The sequence below is a fragment of the Urocitellus parryii genome, chromosome 8 (genome assembly GCF_045843805.1).
Source record: "Urocitellus parryii isolate mUroPar1 chromosome 8, mUroPar1.hap1, whole genome shotgun sequence".
Classification (NCBI taxonomy): domain Eukaryota; kingdom Metazoa; phylum Chordata; class Mammalia; order Rodentia; family Sciuridae; genus Urocitellus; species Urocitellus parryii.
The window spans coordinates 52,034,363-52,049,770 of NC_135538.1; the positions used below are offsets into that span (position 1 = coordinate 52,034,363).

At 43.9% G+C, this 15,408-nt stretch overlaps 1 protein-coding gene and 1 pseudogene across 1 annotated transcript in view; one reads left to right on the forward strand and one right to left on the reverse strand.

Moving 5' to 3' along the window:
• Positions 1–8,736, forward strand: part of Slc22a16 (solute carrier family 22 member 16) — a 61,900-nt gene extending 53,164 nt beyond the window's left edge. The window contains exons 12-13 of the mRNA XM_077801483.1: positions 2,329–2,428; positions 8,536–8,736. Coding sequence (XP_077657609.1) covers positions 2,329–2,428; positions 8,536–8,736 — 301 coding nt within the window. The remainder of the gene's footprint in view (positions 1–2,328; positions 2,429–8,535) is intronic.
• A 1,899-nt stretch (positions 8,737–10,635) lies between these two features.
• On the reverse strand, positions 10,636–12,452 carry LOC113183355 (LIM domain-binding protein 1 pseudogene; annotated as a pseudogene).
• Between the last annotated feature and the right edge of the window lie 2,956 nt (positions 12,453–15,408).

Consider the following 15,408-nt stretch of genomic DNA (forward strand, 5'->3'; position numbering starts at 1 on the left):
GAGAAAAAGTTTTAGTTAGTGAGGCTGAATAATTTCTTAGCCTATGAAAGAGCCAAACTTGATGGCAACAAACAAATAGGAACCTGGTATCAAGCTTTTTGCACAAGAGCTGTTTTTTTTTTTTTTTTTTTTTTTTGGTACTGGGGATTGAACTTTGGGGCACTCAACCATGGAGCCAAATCCCTAGTCCTATTTTGTATTTTTTTTAGAGACAGGATCTCACTGAGTTGCTTAGCACCTTGCCATTGCTGAGGCTGACTTTGAACTCATGATCCTCCTGCCTCAGCCCCCTGAGTTGCTGGGAATACAGGTGTGTGCCACCTCACCCAGCAAGAGCTGGTTTTTAAATACCTAATTGCTCATCTAGTGGTGTACACCATTTAAAGAGTCTGTTATTTGTTATCTATTACAGATGTGAAAGGCAAATACCTTTCTGTAGAGATAAGTCCATGTAACACCAGCCCATAGTTGTTTCTTTTTGTCTCTATAAACAGGATGGATATAGGGCTGGGAAAATCCATTAGTCAAGTGAAAGCTTAAGACTTTTTCTAGGAATTAGCCATGCCCCCACACCTGCCTGGGCAGAGTAGCCCTGTGCCTCAAGGATGGGTAAATACTCTTGTGTGGACTGTAGATAGATAGATGGCTAGCTGCCTGGATAGACAGGTAAAATAGGCAGGGAGGGAGGTAGGTAGATAGATGGATAGATAGATGGATGGATAGATATATGGATGAAGACAGAAGAAATCTAAGAAAAATGTTCCAGATTAGTGTGTACCCAGGAATATAAAATAGCAGAACTGATGATATCTGCCCATGTCATTGTCAGCCCAATTGTCTGAGGGTACAAGTGGATTTTTCTCCTTTCCCTATTTCTCCTCCAGGTCACCCAGAGTCCTTGGAAAGGTCAGTAGTCTAATAATAAATATACCTTCCTTAATCCCAAAACAGTTCTGTTGAGATTATTGCAGATTGTTATCTGAGTCTCTGATAGAATTAGGGTCTTGGCCAAAGGCACGTGGTTAGTCAGTGTCAGATCAGAACTCAGATCCACATGTTTTGGCCCTTTCTGTCATTCAGTGAAATACACACAGATTTTCATGGAGTCAGTGCTTAACACCAGCAAGAGATGAGTTACTAGGAGTAGAACTTTAGGAGTAGAAGAGGTATTTTGGATGAGGGGTTTTTGGACTCATACTGTGAAAGTGGCAGCCTTGTGCAAATGTACACTAGCAGACAGAACTTAAAGTGTGACAACAGGGGAGACTAGATTAGCACAACAGTGTGGGAAGTTGTGTATTTGCCAATTCAGGCTGTGGCTCTGGGCTCCCTTGTTAATACCCAGGCAAGAAACATCCTGTAAATCAGGACAAATAGCTTTGCCATAGCTGGTGGGACCCTGCTGGGCTCTTAGGTGGATTTGTGCTCAGTCTGGAGAAGCTGCAGGTTTCTCAATGCCTGGGACATATTAGATTTAACACATAGATGCTGAATCCATCAATGTATGTTGTATGCAAAAAGGTGGCAACCCAACCAAATAATGTCAATGTGCATTGTAATTATGGATATGATGGAATTTTAAGGACATTTTTGTTTGTTTGGTGTTTGGTTCTTGATTTATAATCACAGATATATGTCTTCAAAAAATCCAACATACAAATATTTAACAAAGTCTATGGTTTTCCTGGACAACATAGTGACATTGCATAGAAAACTTTACAACATGTAACTTCTTTCTCAAAAGAATGTCATACATTTTATCAGTTTCCTATAAATGTATTTGACCCAGAAAAAAAAATGAAGCCCCATTGACTTACAGAGTTGCATACTAATAGCAGTCTTCCCTTACTAAAAAGCATACTTGAAGTAGTCTTCAATAACCTTTAAAGAAAAATACATGAAGACATTGGCTGACTTTTAAAAAATTGACATAGTGCACAAATGTGCAAATATTTTGTTCTTTCAACATCTCACTCCCAACCCTAAACAAATTCCTGGTCTGGGAGACTCAGCTTATCCTCAATGTTAAGTTGGATCAGGAGGCACTTGGCTTCACCTACCTACTGAAAGAAAAATGGTTTACACCCCCCCACACACACACACACCTTTTTGCCTGGAATTATCTCTGCATGCTTGTATACACCACTGTTTCACACGCTGTAGATATAAATCATGGGCGATTCTTGAAAAATTAACATTAGTTCTGCCATTAAGTTTGATCATTCGTCCTCGTTCTGGGAGGGCAGAAAGGGGGCGCTAGAGAGTAGCTCCAGTCACCCTCTGCAGGCTCCTGTTCTTGCTGCTGTCTTACCCTCTTGGTGTTTCCAGGTCGACGGCGGTGGGCAGTAGCAGCATGGCGGGCCGCCTGGTAAGCATCGTGTCTCCGCTCACCAAGGAAATCGCCAAAACTTGGATCGTCGTACCACAGGTCTTCATCAGTTCACAGAACTTACTGGGCTATCAGAGAGGCAGGGTAGCCAACTGCCTTCTCTATATTTATTTGTTGGAGGCCAGTTTGCCATTTAATAGAGGGGGGCTAGAGAAACAAAAGGCGCTCACCAGTCAGCAGGTGAGGCAAAGGCAACTGTTTTATCCCCCCCTCGCCCATTGCCTTCCATCAATGCTGAGTTCATTTTGATCCTAGCTGCCAGAAAAGGGCCTCTCCCACCCTTAGCACACCCCTTCCATGCCTCTGCCTAAATAGCTGCTCCCAAAGACAATTCTCATTTCTCCCACCTCCCTGGCCAAACTGCCCCTTATCTTCCTACTGTCCTCCTTCTAAGAAGTCCCCTCGGATCCCATGACCCAGCCTCTTCATTCACCTGCGCGTCTGCACAGCATGCATCTCTTTCAAGGGACAACACAATCTGGCTTTATTATTTGCATGTTTCTTTGTCTCCTCTGTGGAGCTGCTGTGGGGTAGGACATGCCCTCATTTTGTGTGGCATTCACACTCTTGTTTCCTTAGTATCTTAAATCAGTCAGGTTGGTCTTTTGAAATTAGCTTTGTCCTAAACAATAGCATCAGTGAATTTGTGAGTGTCATGCTAGTTATATATTTTTGTAAAATACACTATCATAACCTCACAGAGAAGGAAACAAAGCATTTGGTCCCAGCTTGAGTGGTCTTGTTCCACATGAGTGGCGTGCAAATTGCTCTTGGGAATCACTGTCCTAGCAGAGTGGCCAGTAGCAGGTGCTTAACAAAGTCTACTTCTTTGTGGCATTAGGGCTCCAGTCTCTTTCACAGGCTGACTCAAGATGAGAACATTATTGGTCTGTGTAGCTTGTCTCACTCTCTAGCCATCTTGGCAGCAGCTCCTGATTGGAGGCCATCCTGTGCCTGAGACAGGAAGAGGGTTGTGGTCACCAAAAAGATGGAGAAGTTGTCAGTCAGTATACTCTAGGCTCTAACTTGTTATGAAAGGAAGAAAGTACATGTTAGTGTTCAAAATAGACTCTGCAGAAAATCAGATGAGGCAAAATGAAATTGGTCATCTTTGCTAGTAACTGCCCAGCCTTTGAGGATGTTTGGAATAGACTACTATTTGCCATTTTGGCCAGAGCTGGTGTCCATCATGACAATGGCAATAATATCGAATTGGGCACAGTGTGCAGAAAATACTATGGAGTATATACCCTGGCTGCTACTAAACCAGTTGATTTATTTTATTTATTAGAAGTAGGCTGGAGCAGACTGGAGAAAAAGAAAGCCATGCAATATTTTTCTCCAATCAGACTTTCTAAGGCTTGTTTTAAAAAGGTGTGTGTTAGGGTAAGGGGGCAGGGAGTAGGGGTGGGGGAGTAATATGGGCTGTCTGGTCTATACAGGAAGTATTTGGGGCAAGTCTATCACCCTTTTTAGGGTATGGGATTTTCTAGAAGCATCTTTCTTGTGCTCTAGAACTTTGTGTTTCTCATAAAAAATAAAAAAGGCTACAAATGGACGGATGTTCTTTAAAACAAGAAACTGACACTCACTGAAAGAAAACAGATGTACCCATAAAAAGCAAACTGCTATAAATTGACTAAAATCTTTTTTTTTTCTTTTTTGTGGTGCTGGGGATCAAACGCAAGGCCTTGTGCAAAGCCAAATTTAAAAACAAAACAAAACATGTTTTAAAGGGTATCTGTAAGGGCCCACTAAGCACTATGGAGTGAAAAGAGATCAGTTGTTTTATTTAACAGATACTTCAATAGGCTCTATTTTAAGTGCTTTGCAGAAGTTAGTTTTCATGTAATGCAGACACTATTGCTTCCCCAACTTATGGATGAGGAGACAGATGTACAGAAAGTAATTATTAGCCCAAGATCTTGCAACTTAAAGATGACAGAGCTCCTTTTACACCAGATTAAGCAGATAAAGAAGCTGAACAGTGCTGTAGGGAATGCAGAGAGTCAGCTCCTCCTCTCTGCCCTCAGTGGTCCAGGCCCCGTCTCCAGGACAACCTCTAGCCCCAGGGTCTTGCGTATATTTGCAGAAATAGTCTGTGAATGTACTTCCTTTGGATGCAACAGATGTTCCTTGTCGTTTTTAATGAAGAAAAATAAATAAGCAAAGATTAATTTTCCCATACAGTTTGTATGTGAATGCCATAGTACCCAAGGAACCAGTGTTTTCATTTTGAGGGCTGGAAACATATTCTAGAATTTTCTATCTTCTTTTTTGAAAAAAAGCCCATGAAAATCACTTGTTCTGATGCTTTCATTATCAACCATTTTTATAATCTAAATGAAAAAAAAAGGTAGACAAGAATTCATTTTTCTGTGTTCATGAACTCGTTTGGCAAAGATTTTTAAAAATATATTTTGAAGTGCTGGAGATGGAACCTGGGGCCTCCAGCATGCTAGGCAAGTGCTGTACCATTGAGCTATATCCCCAGCCCTGCAAAGAGTTTTGAGTGTTGATTTTGAACAAATCTCCTTGCTAGTGCTAAGGAAACCCAGATGAAAGGAACAGCTTCCGTCCTGAGAGACGACTCGTTCTGGAGGGGCAGCCAGAGGAGCAAACATCACAAGCCCTGGATAGGACTGGGGTTATGAGACCCAGGAGAGGGCTACTCACCCAGACTAGGTTCAGAGGGCAGCTTTCTGGAGGGAGGAGTACTTCCTCTGTATCTGGGGACCAGTAAGAGCTGAGTGGGGAAGGAGAGAAGAGAACTCCAGGAAGAAGGCAAGGAACTTCAGGCAGAAAAGCAAAGGCTCCAAGGGGGAGAGAACATGTCTAGCTAGGGCTTGTTGGCAATATGGCTGACATTCCTTGTGGGGAGTCAGGAGAGATGGGCAAGGATCTGAGGAGGTCAGGATAGAACAAGATACAGGTGGGTTGGAGAGGACAGAATGGGGAAGTCATATTCACAAGCCCTGGTTGACCTGTTAGGTGTGGCACAGAGGGGAGAGTCATTCTGGGGAGCAAAGGGGATCCTAGGAGGAAGAACAGGTTGGAGGAAAGGAAGGTTGGCATCGGGGTGGTGAGGGATGAGTGGGAGGTGGCCACTGGACAGGTAGGATGGATAGAGGAGGTAGTACTCCTCCAGGTCTGCAGTGGGGCCAGGAGATGCAGATCTGGGAGACTGAGGAACAGAACCCTAGAGCAATGGCACTAAGGTGTGGTGGAGGGAGGAGGGGTCTTTGCAGAGACTTAGGAGCAGCCAGGGAGATGGATGACCAGGACCCTCAGGGAGAAGAGGAGGTGAAAAAGGCAGGAGAGGACAGTGGCCAGGAAAGAGCAGGACAGGAAACTGTCCCTTGACTGGAGATCTATGCCTAGGAGAGCAGTTTCTGCAGGGGTAAGAGAGGGGGGTCAAGCTGAAGAAGGGCAGCCAGAGAGGTTTGAAAATGGGGATCCAGGGAAAGTTGGGGACAGGTGGGTAGGGAGGTTCAAGCATCGTTTTAAAAAAATCAAACAGCACAGCAGTAATGATAGAATATTAAAAGCATCTTGCTTTTTAAGGTAAGTTAGCAATAATGATAGCTAGTGTTTATTGGTTACTTATCATAGAGTAGGCACTGTTCTAAGCTTAAAGCTATTATTTAATTTCAGCTTCTCAATAGTCCTTTGAGGCAGGTGCCAGCAATTTCCACTGAGTTGAGATGTTAAGTAACTTGCCTGAGGTCACCAGGTAGCAACCCAGGCAGAATGGTTCTGGAGATTATCTGAGCTCAAGACCTTTTTTTTTTTAATATTTATTTTTTTTAAGTTATAGTGGGACGCAATACCTTTATTTTATTTATTTATTTTTATGTGGTGCTAAGGATAAAACTCTGGGCCTCACATATGCTAGGCACGCATTCTACCACTAAGCCACACCCCTAGCCCAAGAACTTTTGTTTTTTATTGAAGGGAAGTAGCCATCAGAAAGGAAAAGTTCAAGAGTCTGTGAGAAGGAGGGAGACCTTTGGTGGAAGGAGGCAGGGAGAGCTCTTGAGGAGTGGGTGAGAGGCCTTGGGGTCTGGCCAAATGAAGGGATCAGCCTGGCTAGGAGGGCTGAGAGGTGGGGGAGGGTGGGGCCTGTTGGGATATTTGGTTTGGGGTTTGGGGAGCTAGCCAGGATAGCAGGATTAAGTAGGAGCTGGGGAGTCTTAGGCTTGTATACTGCTTGGCTACCAAGCCAAGGAGAAAAATTCAGTTCCATCTTGAATCTTTCATTTGACCCCATTTTTGCATTTAGACATATTCCCAGTGTTTTTCAGACCCTGTTGTAAGACAATTCTAGATCAATGAATATACTTCCTATGTCTTGAGACACCAGCAAAAGCTTTTAAGAATCTTTTGGAATGTCACTTTAAATTCTGCTCTTGCTCCTAGGTGAAGCTTTCTCATGTATTTCTAAGAATTAGGCCATCAATGTTCTGCAAAATAAAATAAGAAACTGCCTTCCCAGGTCTCATCTGTATGGATGAGGTCTTGCACCACTTCACAGTTACACTATGTATCTTATGATTTTCATTCTCAGAACTCTAAAAATACCACATATGTAGATTTATCAGAAAATCTATGCCATAATTTATTTTTATGGGGTCTTTACAGCAAGTTTTTCTTTTTTCTAAAGGAGTTTAAATTGTGTAAGGAAGAACCATATTTTATACAGGCTACATATGCAAGTTTAGTTCTTAAAACCCACCCAACATCTTCATAATGATTGACAGAATAGTTAGGCAGACTTTAATTTTCAATGTGATTTGAATTTCAGCCTTGACATAGGCTGAAAGCCTGCCTTTTATGTGTCAAAAATCTACAAAGAAATCATACTGAACTCTTATAGGAAATCAAATGAACACCCCCAATACTTCCTACCCCTGTGCCAAGTAGCTTTAGTTTCTATTACTTTTGTTTTGTTTCTCCATAAATTCTGTAGGTTCTGATTCACTGAAACTTACATTTACTTATTTGTTTATTCATTTGTTCTCCATCATTTACTGAATGCTGGTAGTATATAATTTATTGGGGCAGGGATACAGTTGCCAAGTTCCAGCTCAGGGGTCAGTTCTGAAGATTCTAGAAAAATGGTGCAGGTCTCCCCACTGTAAGAGTGCCTACAATAATATAAGAGTAGCTGGCATTTGTTGAGTAGATGGCCTGCAGTTGTTCATGAATGAATGAGTGACTAAATTAAACCTAGTTGATGAGTTAAAGAACTCCCAGTCTAGCACAAGTAACCCAAGGTCTTGCCAGGGAATAAGAATATCTTTTCTGTGAAATTCAATTCTATTGCCCTTTGAAAAGTTTCAGAAATTATTATTCTCTAAAGGGCACATTTATTGTTTTTTAAAATTTGTTCTAATTTATTATACATGAAAATAGAATGCATGTTGACACATCATACATAAATGGAGTACAACTTCTCACTCTCCTAGTTGTACACGATGTAGAATCACACTGGTCATGTTATCACATATACACATAGGGTAACATTTGATTCATTCTACTATCCCCATATCCCCTCCCCTCTCTTCACTCCCCTCTGCCTAATCCAAAGTAACTCTGTTCTTCCCTAGCCATGGCCCTTATTGTGAATTAGCATATGCATATCAGAGAAAACATTCAGCCTTTGGTATTTGGGGGATTGGCTTATTTCACTTAGCATGAAAACTCTCCACTTCACCCATTTACTTGCAAATGCCATAATTTCATTCCTTTAAGACTGAGTAATATTCCATTGTGTATATAGATCACAGTTTATTCATCTGTTGAAGGGCATCTGGTTGGGTTCCAAAGTTTAGCTATTGTAAATTGAGCTGCTATAAACATTGATGTGGCTGCATCACTGCAGTAGGCTGATTTTAAGTCCTTTTGGTTCAAACTGAGGAGTGGGATAGCTGGGTCAGATGGTGGTTCAATTCCAAGTTTTCTGAGGAATCTCCATTCTGCTTTCCATAGTGGTTGCACCAATTTGCAGTCTCACCAGCAATATATGAGTGTACCTTTTCCCCACATCTTCGCCAACATTTATTATTGCTTGTAGTTTTTATAATTGTGAAGGGCATATTTCTTTCTTGGCATGTCACTTAATATAATTATTTTTAATTCCGAAGTTATCCCTTGCGATTTTGGCCCTTCTGAGTGTACTACTATCCATACAGCTTCCAGAAACGACTGGGAAGCCATTGGCAACTACTTGGGAGGAATTTGAACAACTGGAGGCAAAAGAGAAATCATATCACAAAACTAAAGGAAAAGAGCTGGAAAAAAAGGAAGCAATTGACCTTGAGGGTTCTGCTGCTGCTGCTGAATAAATGTGCCCTCTGTGCTATGTAGCACCTGACACATTTTTTTATGTGAATGCCTTTGTATTATAGGACGATTATTCTCGTCTCCTGCATGCTATTTATGTGTCTTTCTAAAAATTTTGTAAGAAAGATTTAAACAATTGTTTTGTAAAAGTAAATGGAATAAAAACCAAGATGAGAATTCTCATTGTTAAAAACTGTTTCCTTTCTTTCTTTTTTTGGTAATGGAGATTTTGAGACAGGGTCTCACTGAGTTGCCAAGTGCCTTGCTAAGTTACAGAGGCTAGTCTTGAACCTATGATCCTCTTGTCTTGGCCTCCCAAGTCGCTAGGATTACAGGCATCACCACTGAGCCCAGATAAAAACTGCTTTCTTTTTTTTTTCTCAAACCAAAAAAGTCAGTTTATTGACTGATACCATACATGACTCAAATGGCAACCCCTCAAAAGGCATTCCAGTTGGGGTGGGACATCCACCTTCCTCACCCCTTCCCTCAGCGCCTGACAGCACCCTCCCCGAAGTGGCAGTTGGAGTGGAGAAACAGGGCATGAAAACTCCCTAATCCAGAGGGAAGAGTGAGGGGAGAGGTGGCCCTGAAACTTCCTGGGACTGGCCACAGGAAAAGGCAGCAAAGCCAGGAGCTGGGTCTAGCCTCATGGGATCCTTGCCCTAATCCTCCACATGTCCAAGTGTGAATTGGAGCTGAGGATCCTGGCTGCCCTCTCTTCCCTTCTATGAGGAAAGAGGAGGAGGAGGAGGTGTTGGGAGATGAAGACCCTCTACCCCAGCTGGTGGACAGAGGCCTATTTCTCCTTGGTGGGCCTAGAGCTGGGATAGTCTTAATGGCTCCTTCCCCTCTGAGGGGAGGCTAGGATGAGATATGCAGTCTGAGGGATCACGGGAAGAGAAGAGGGTTCTGGTAGAGAGTGGATGAGCCCCTCTCCCATCCCATGCCTGCCCAACAGAAACCAAAAAAAAAAAAAAAAAGTGACAAAGAGCCTCATACTCCCTGAGGGAGGGAGCTTCCCCTCCCCCCATCAAAATCAGCTGCTTTAGTGAAGGACTGGTAAAGAACATACCCACCATGGGATGAGGATGGGGCGGGATAGAGGTAGTCACCATCACTGTAGGGCAGGCTAGAGTCCTGGAGGATGGGGACACAGAGACAACAGAGGGTGCTGTCACAAAATATGTGGCTATATACCCCACTCCCACCCATGGCGTGCCCTCCCCAACTCCAGTCACCCAGAGGAAGAGGGAAGAGAGAGGGCAAAGTGTCCCCTTGGTCTGAAGCTCTGTAGAAAAGTGGTATGCTTACCTCCACCCCTACTCTCACCCCCACTGAGGCCCTAGGCTCTCCCATCTACCAAGAGGAGGGAGGTCACTGGACTTTAATAAGGGGAAGAGGGGGAACATGGGTGATTTAAAAAAAAACTTGCATTTTTAATAATATTATGTTTTAAAAACCTTGGAGCTGGGATAAGTGGCAGAAAGGACAAGAAGCCCAGAGCTTTGCCCTTGTAATACCAGCCACTTAGGGGAAGGGCGTCCAACCAAGCCCCATGTGACCTTAACCCTTAAGGGCTATGGATAGGACAACCCCAGGCTTAAAGGAGATAAGCTAGGAGAATGGGGAACCCAGAATTGGGGGGTGAAGATGGAGGCAAATGTCCTGTGGGGGGGGGGGGATGGTCAAGTCAGTTCTCAGAGGTCCAGGGTCCACATAGGCATTCACATGAGTAACCCCTTCCCCCAAGAAGCTCTTCAGGGGCCATGCCCAGCCCAGGGCCACTGGGGGACACATCCTGGCACCTTCTCCCAGCAAGTTCAGTTCCTCCATGAAGTGGGTGGATGAAGGCTGCCCATTTTAGATGCTCAGTCTCTTCTGCCTTCTGCTCCCTGGGGCTACAAGGGGCCGGGCAGGCAGGTAGGCAGAGCGCTGCGTGGCCGTGGCAGGGCCTTTACTGGGAAACCTGTGTGCAGGGTTCTCGATTTGCTTTCTTGGCTGGAGGAAGGCTTGCTGTTCCAAGGGCTGTTGGCGCCCAGGGCAGGAGGGTTGTTAAAGCTGTCCTCGTCAGGTGCTATTTTTTTTTTTTTTTTTTGCCGTTGGCCGCGTCACACTAGGTGTTCTCCAGCTGGGTATTGAGTCCTTGTCCCCGAACTCCCTGCCCATCAGAGTGGGTTCCCCCATCACCATCACATCCTGGCTGGAGAGGGCGAAGTTGCTGGCTGGGCTCTTCTCACTGTTGCTGCTGTTGGTGTTGCCACCCCCACCCGAACTCAGGGTGCTGTCCCCTGACATCTTCCGTTTCCGCCCGTTTGCTGGCTGCTGCCGTGCAGGCTCCGCGGGGATGCTACCAAGCGCTGCTACTTCGGCCACTGCAGGTCTTGAGGCAGTGTCGGGAGCTGAGGCTGTAGATCTTGTGGCACGACCTGAGCTCCTGCATGAGCTCAAGTGTCACACATCCTACGTCGGGTGATATTTTTAGAGAGCTGATCCAACCTTTGGGGTCCTGGGCATGCATGGCAAGGATGTTTCGGGGGATGATCTCTCGGTGCTGCCAGATGTTGAAGTGCCATGTCTTTATCCGCGTCATGTCATCAAACATGAATTCCAGGTACCACCGGCCCTCCACACCCACTGTATCTCTTTGGTCCACCCTCCAGGCAGAAAGTGATGGTCGACATGGCACCATCCTCAAAGAACTCGGTTGAGAAAGCATCCCACCAGAGGGCGGGACGAGCATCACACTCCTCTGTCCAGATCTGAAGCTGTTGGTGAAGCTCGAATATTCTGTAGTCAGTTTGGTTACCAGATGGTGCGTGCCTCCCGATCCCAGGCTGCAGGTACGTAGGTGGGTCCGTGGGAGCTGGACCCACATCCCGATCCGGCACCGACCGGGATGAAAGGGAGCAACCAGAACCGCCACAGCCCACTGACTCTTCACATCGCCGGGCGCTGGGGGCTCAGCTGAGTCACGGTACCCGCCCCTCGCAGGGACAGGCTGGCCATCGCGCACGGCCTCCACTGCCCTCGCAGCCGGCCCTGCCTGGCCTCTGCCCTGTCAGGCGCAGAGCTGACCCGAAGGAAGCCAGGCAGGAAAGCGAGCTGCCTCTGTGTGTGTGCGTGCCCAGTGTGTGTCCTCCTAAAACTGCTTTCTTATTGCTGCAAATATTTTCCCATATTTGTTTTTCTGTGTCATGAGAACCCTCACCCCTCCTGCCATGCCCCCATGCAAGCCGGAAAGATACCACATATTCATATTCCCATTGGCACTGGTGCCCCCCTCCTCCCCATCTTCCCAGGGACTGTCATTTGGGAAGGGGACGTGGGAGAGTGTTTCTTTTTCCAAAGCCCTTTGAAGTTTCTATTTCTGATAATAATCTTTTCCCTCTTTTGAGGTCCATAACCCTAAACACAAGTCTTTATAGGGGGCCATGGCCAGCATCTCACTGGGGGGTTCTTCTTCCTGCAGAGGGCGGTTTAAGCTACCTGAGAACTTAAAGTCTAAGATAATTTCGTGAAGAACAAAAGACAAAGAGTCAGAAATATATTTATGAAAGTGGAGACCGGATACATCCAGTCCACACAAGAGCTGGAACTAGTCAAAGGAGAGATGGCTCCAGTGGTTTATTTAAAGGGGTACATCAAAGGCAGGGATAAAGTTTCAAGGGTGGAGTCTTGCTTCCTGATGTCTTACTGTCAACAGGTTAATTGGCATCTTGACAGGTCACACCCATCTCAGGTGCTCTGCAGCTACAGCAGGCCACCCATCTGTGGGGGATCTTTGGCAGAGCTGAGAGGGAAGTTCAGGCAGTCTATTCCTGTAGGGATGCCACCAGCCGTTCCCAGTGCCAGACGTATCCCCTTACTACGCTAAGATGCACAACACAGTTCACACACAGCCCACAGATGACTCTCAACAAGTCCTGTTTAGAAAAGCCCTGTCAAAAGATGTTTATCTTCATGATTAACCCTAAAAAACTAGAGATATGAAAAAGATGTCTTGCTTTCCAGCCCCCTGAGCCAAGAGGTGAGAAGTGCAGACCAGTGTGCTAGTCTTTGGCTCAGTTAATGGACACACACCTGCCAGGAGCCAGGGGTTAGTTTTTTAGTCTGACCTGATTTTTTCCAAATTTACTCAATTCTATCTATAAGCCTCCTTCAGACAGAGAAGCTGAGGGATTTTAGTGCATTGTAAACTTTCCCAGTTAGCAGATCATCTTGGAAACTGACTTGAAATTCTGTCTGGATCTCAAATTGTTGCCCATCTCAAATGTGTAGTAAGGATTTTTGTCTTTTTAAAATAATTTTGTTTTCCCAACTTCACTTAAAAACCACAGTCTCTCAAAAACAGTTTAATATCTCAGTTATTTCAACTGCAAATTGTGTCTATTAGAAGCATGTGTTTCAGATTTACAAGTTTCCTGTAGGCATTGGGGTTTTCCTTACTATTGTTTTAAGTTCATGTTTTTTTTTTTTCCTCCTTTGCTCTTGAAATTTTGCTCTTGGATATTATCTTGTGTCTTGTGCTGATGAAGTATAGGGATTATGTGCAGAGGCAAGTATAAGAGGGCAATTATATAGATGTTGTGAATTTAAAAAGCATTGCTAAGAGAAATAAAAGAGGCATTTGATCTGAATTATTTAGACTGTTTATATTAATTCCATTCCCTGGGTAATTGCTCTAGTTCTTTACTTGGTCTCTCCATTTCAAAATAATAAAAAAAACAGCAACAACAAAAAACCTTTTCTCTTTTTGTAAAACAAAACAAACCAAAAAAAGAGGATGTGAGAAGAGAGTAGGACAACATTTCTCTAGGCTCTCTCTTCTCTTATTTTTGTCTCATTTTCTTTTTTTCCTTCTTTCTCAGCCTATTTTTTTAATGTCATTTAATTGTTTTCCTCAAATATTTGTTATTTTCTTGAACCTGTTTTTTTTTTTCCATTTGTTTTCCAGTGCTCTCACAGTAAAAATACCACAGCCTGGGTGGCTTAAACAGAAATTTATTTCCACACAGTTTTAAAGGATGGAGAGAATAAAAGTCCAAGGTCAAGGTGCCTGCAGGGTTGGATTCCTCTGAGGCCTCTCTTTGGTTGTAGGTGGCCACCCTATTGCTGCCTCTTCTCATGACTGGCCTTCAATGCATGCACATCTCCAGAGTCTCTCCCTCTTCTAACAAGGACACCAGTCTTATTGGATTTTGGTCTCACCTTAATGGCTACATTTTCACTTTAATCACCTCTTTAAAGATCTCATCTCCATTCAAAGAATTGGAATTTTAACATATGGATTTGGGGGCATTTCTTTACATTTTGCTGTGCATTGTCTTATTCTGCCATACAGAATATCATAAATAGTTTAAAAACAGACATTTATTTCTGTTGTGGAGGGTATAGAAGTCCAAGGTCAAGGTATGGTAAGGTAGGTTTCATCATGAGACCCCTTCTCTTTTTTTTATAGGTGGCTGCCACCTCCCTGTGCATTCACATGGACCCTTCTTTGTGTGCATGGAATGGAGGGTTGGGGGGGGGGAGAAGAAAGAGCAAGTGCAAGTTCTTTGGTGTTTCTTTTTTATAAGGACACTCATCCCATCATGACACCCCATTCTTTTTTTAATATTTTTTTAGTTATATATGGGCACAATATCTTTATTTAGTTTATTTATTTTTATGTGGTGCTGAGGATCGAACCTAGGGTTTCACAAGTGTGAGGCGAGCGCTCTACTGCTGAGCCATAATCCCAGCCCCGCTGAGATCTCTCATCATTTCATCTAACCTCAGTTATCTCTGAAAGGCCCCACCTCCAAATACCATCATATGGTTGGGGGGTAAGGCTTTAACACATATTTTTGAGGGGGAAGTAAACATACAGACCTTATCATCCACTTAGGTATCTCTCTATCAGTCATTGTTCAGTCAGAAAAATAGGAATCATCTGAATATTTCAGGTATAGAGGAAGTTTATATAGGAGTCAGGTACAAAAGTATAGAGAGGATTGGGGGCACAAAATGAACAGGAGAAGTTGCCCAGAGTTCAGGAAGCTGCTACCACAGCTGGACTGGGAGTCCTCAAGCTTGCACTTTTTGCTTCTACTGCCCATGTTGAAACCACATTTCTGCTGCTAACTAGAAAGCCCTGAGCCCACTCACCCACTGATGGGTGACTACTGAAACTCATCAAGTCATGCTTTCAGCCCGAATTGAGTTTTTTGATTATCTTAGGGAAAATTTACCCTTTATTCTGCTATTGACTCTTCTATCTACGATTATGGTTTATCTTTGTTCACTTGGGTCATCTTTAATATATTTTTTATTTGTTGTCTTTAGATATGCATGACAGTAGAATGTTTTGCCATATTATACATACATGGAGTATAATTTATTCTAATCAGGATCCTATTCTTGTGATTGTACATGATGTGGCATCACCCTGGTGGTGTACTCAAATACAAGGATAGGAAAGTTATGTCCCATTCATCCTATTGTCCTTCCTATTCCCCTCCCCACTCCCTTCCCTTGGTTCCCCTTTGTCTAATCCAGTGGACTTCTATTCTTCCCCTCCCCACCCTCCCTTGTTGTGAGTTAGTATCCACATATCAGAACATTCACCCTTTGTTTTTTTGGGATTGGCTCATTTCGCTTATCATGATAGTCTCCAGTTCCATCCATTGACT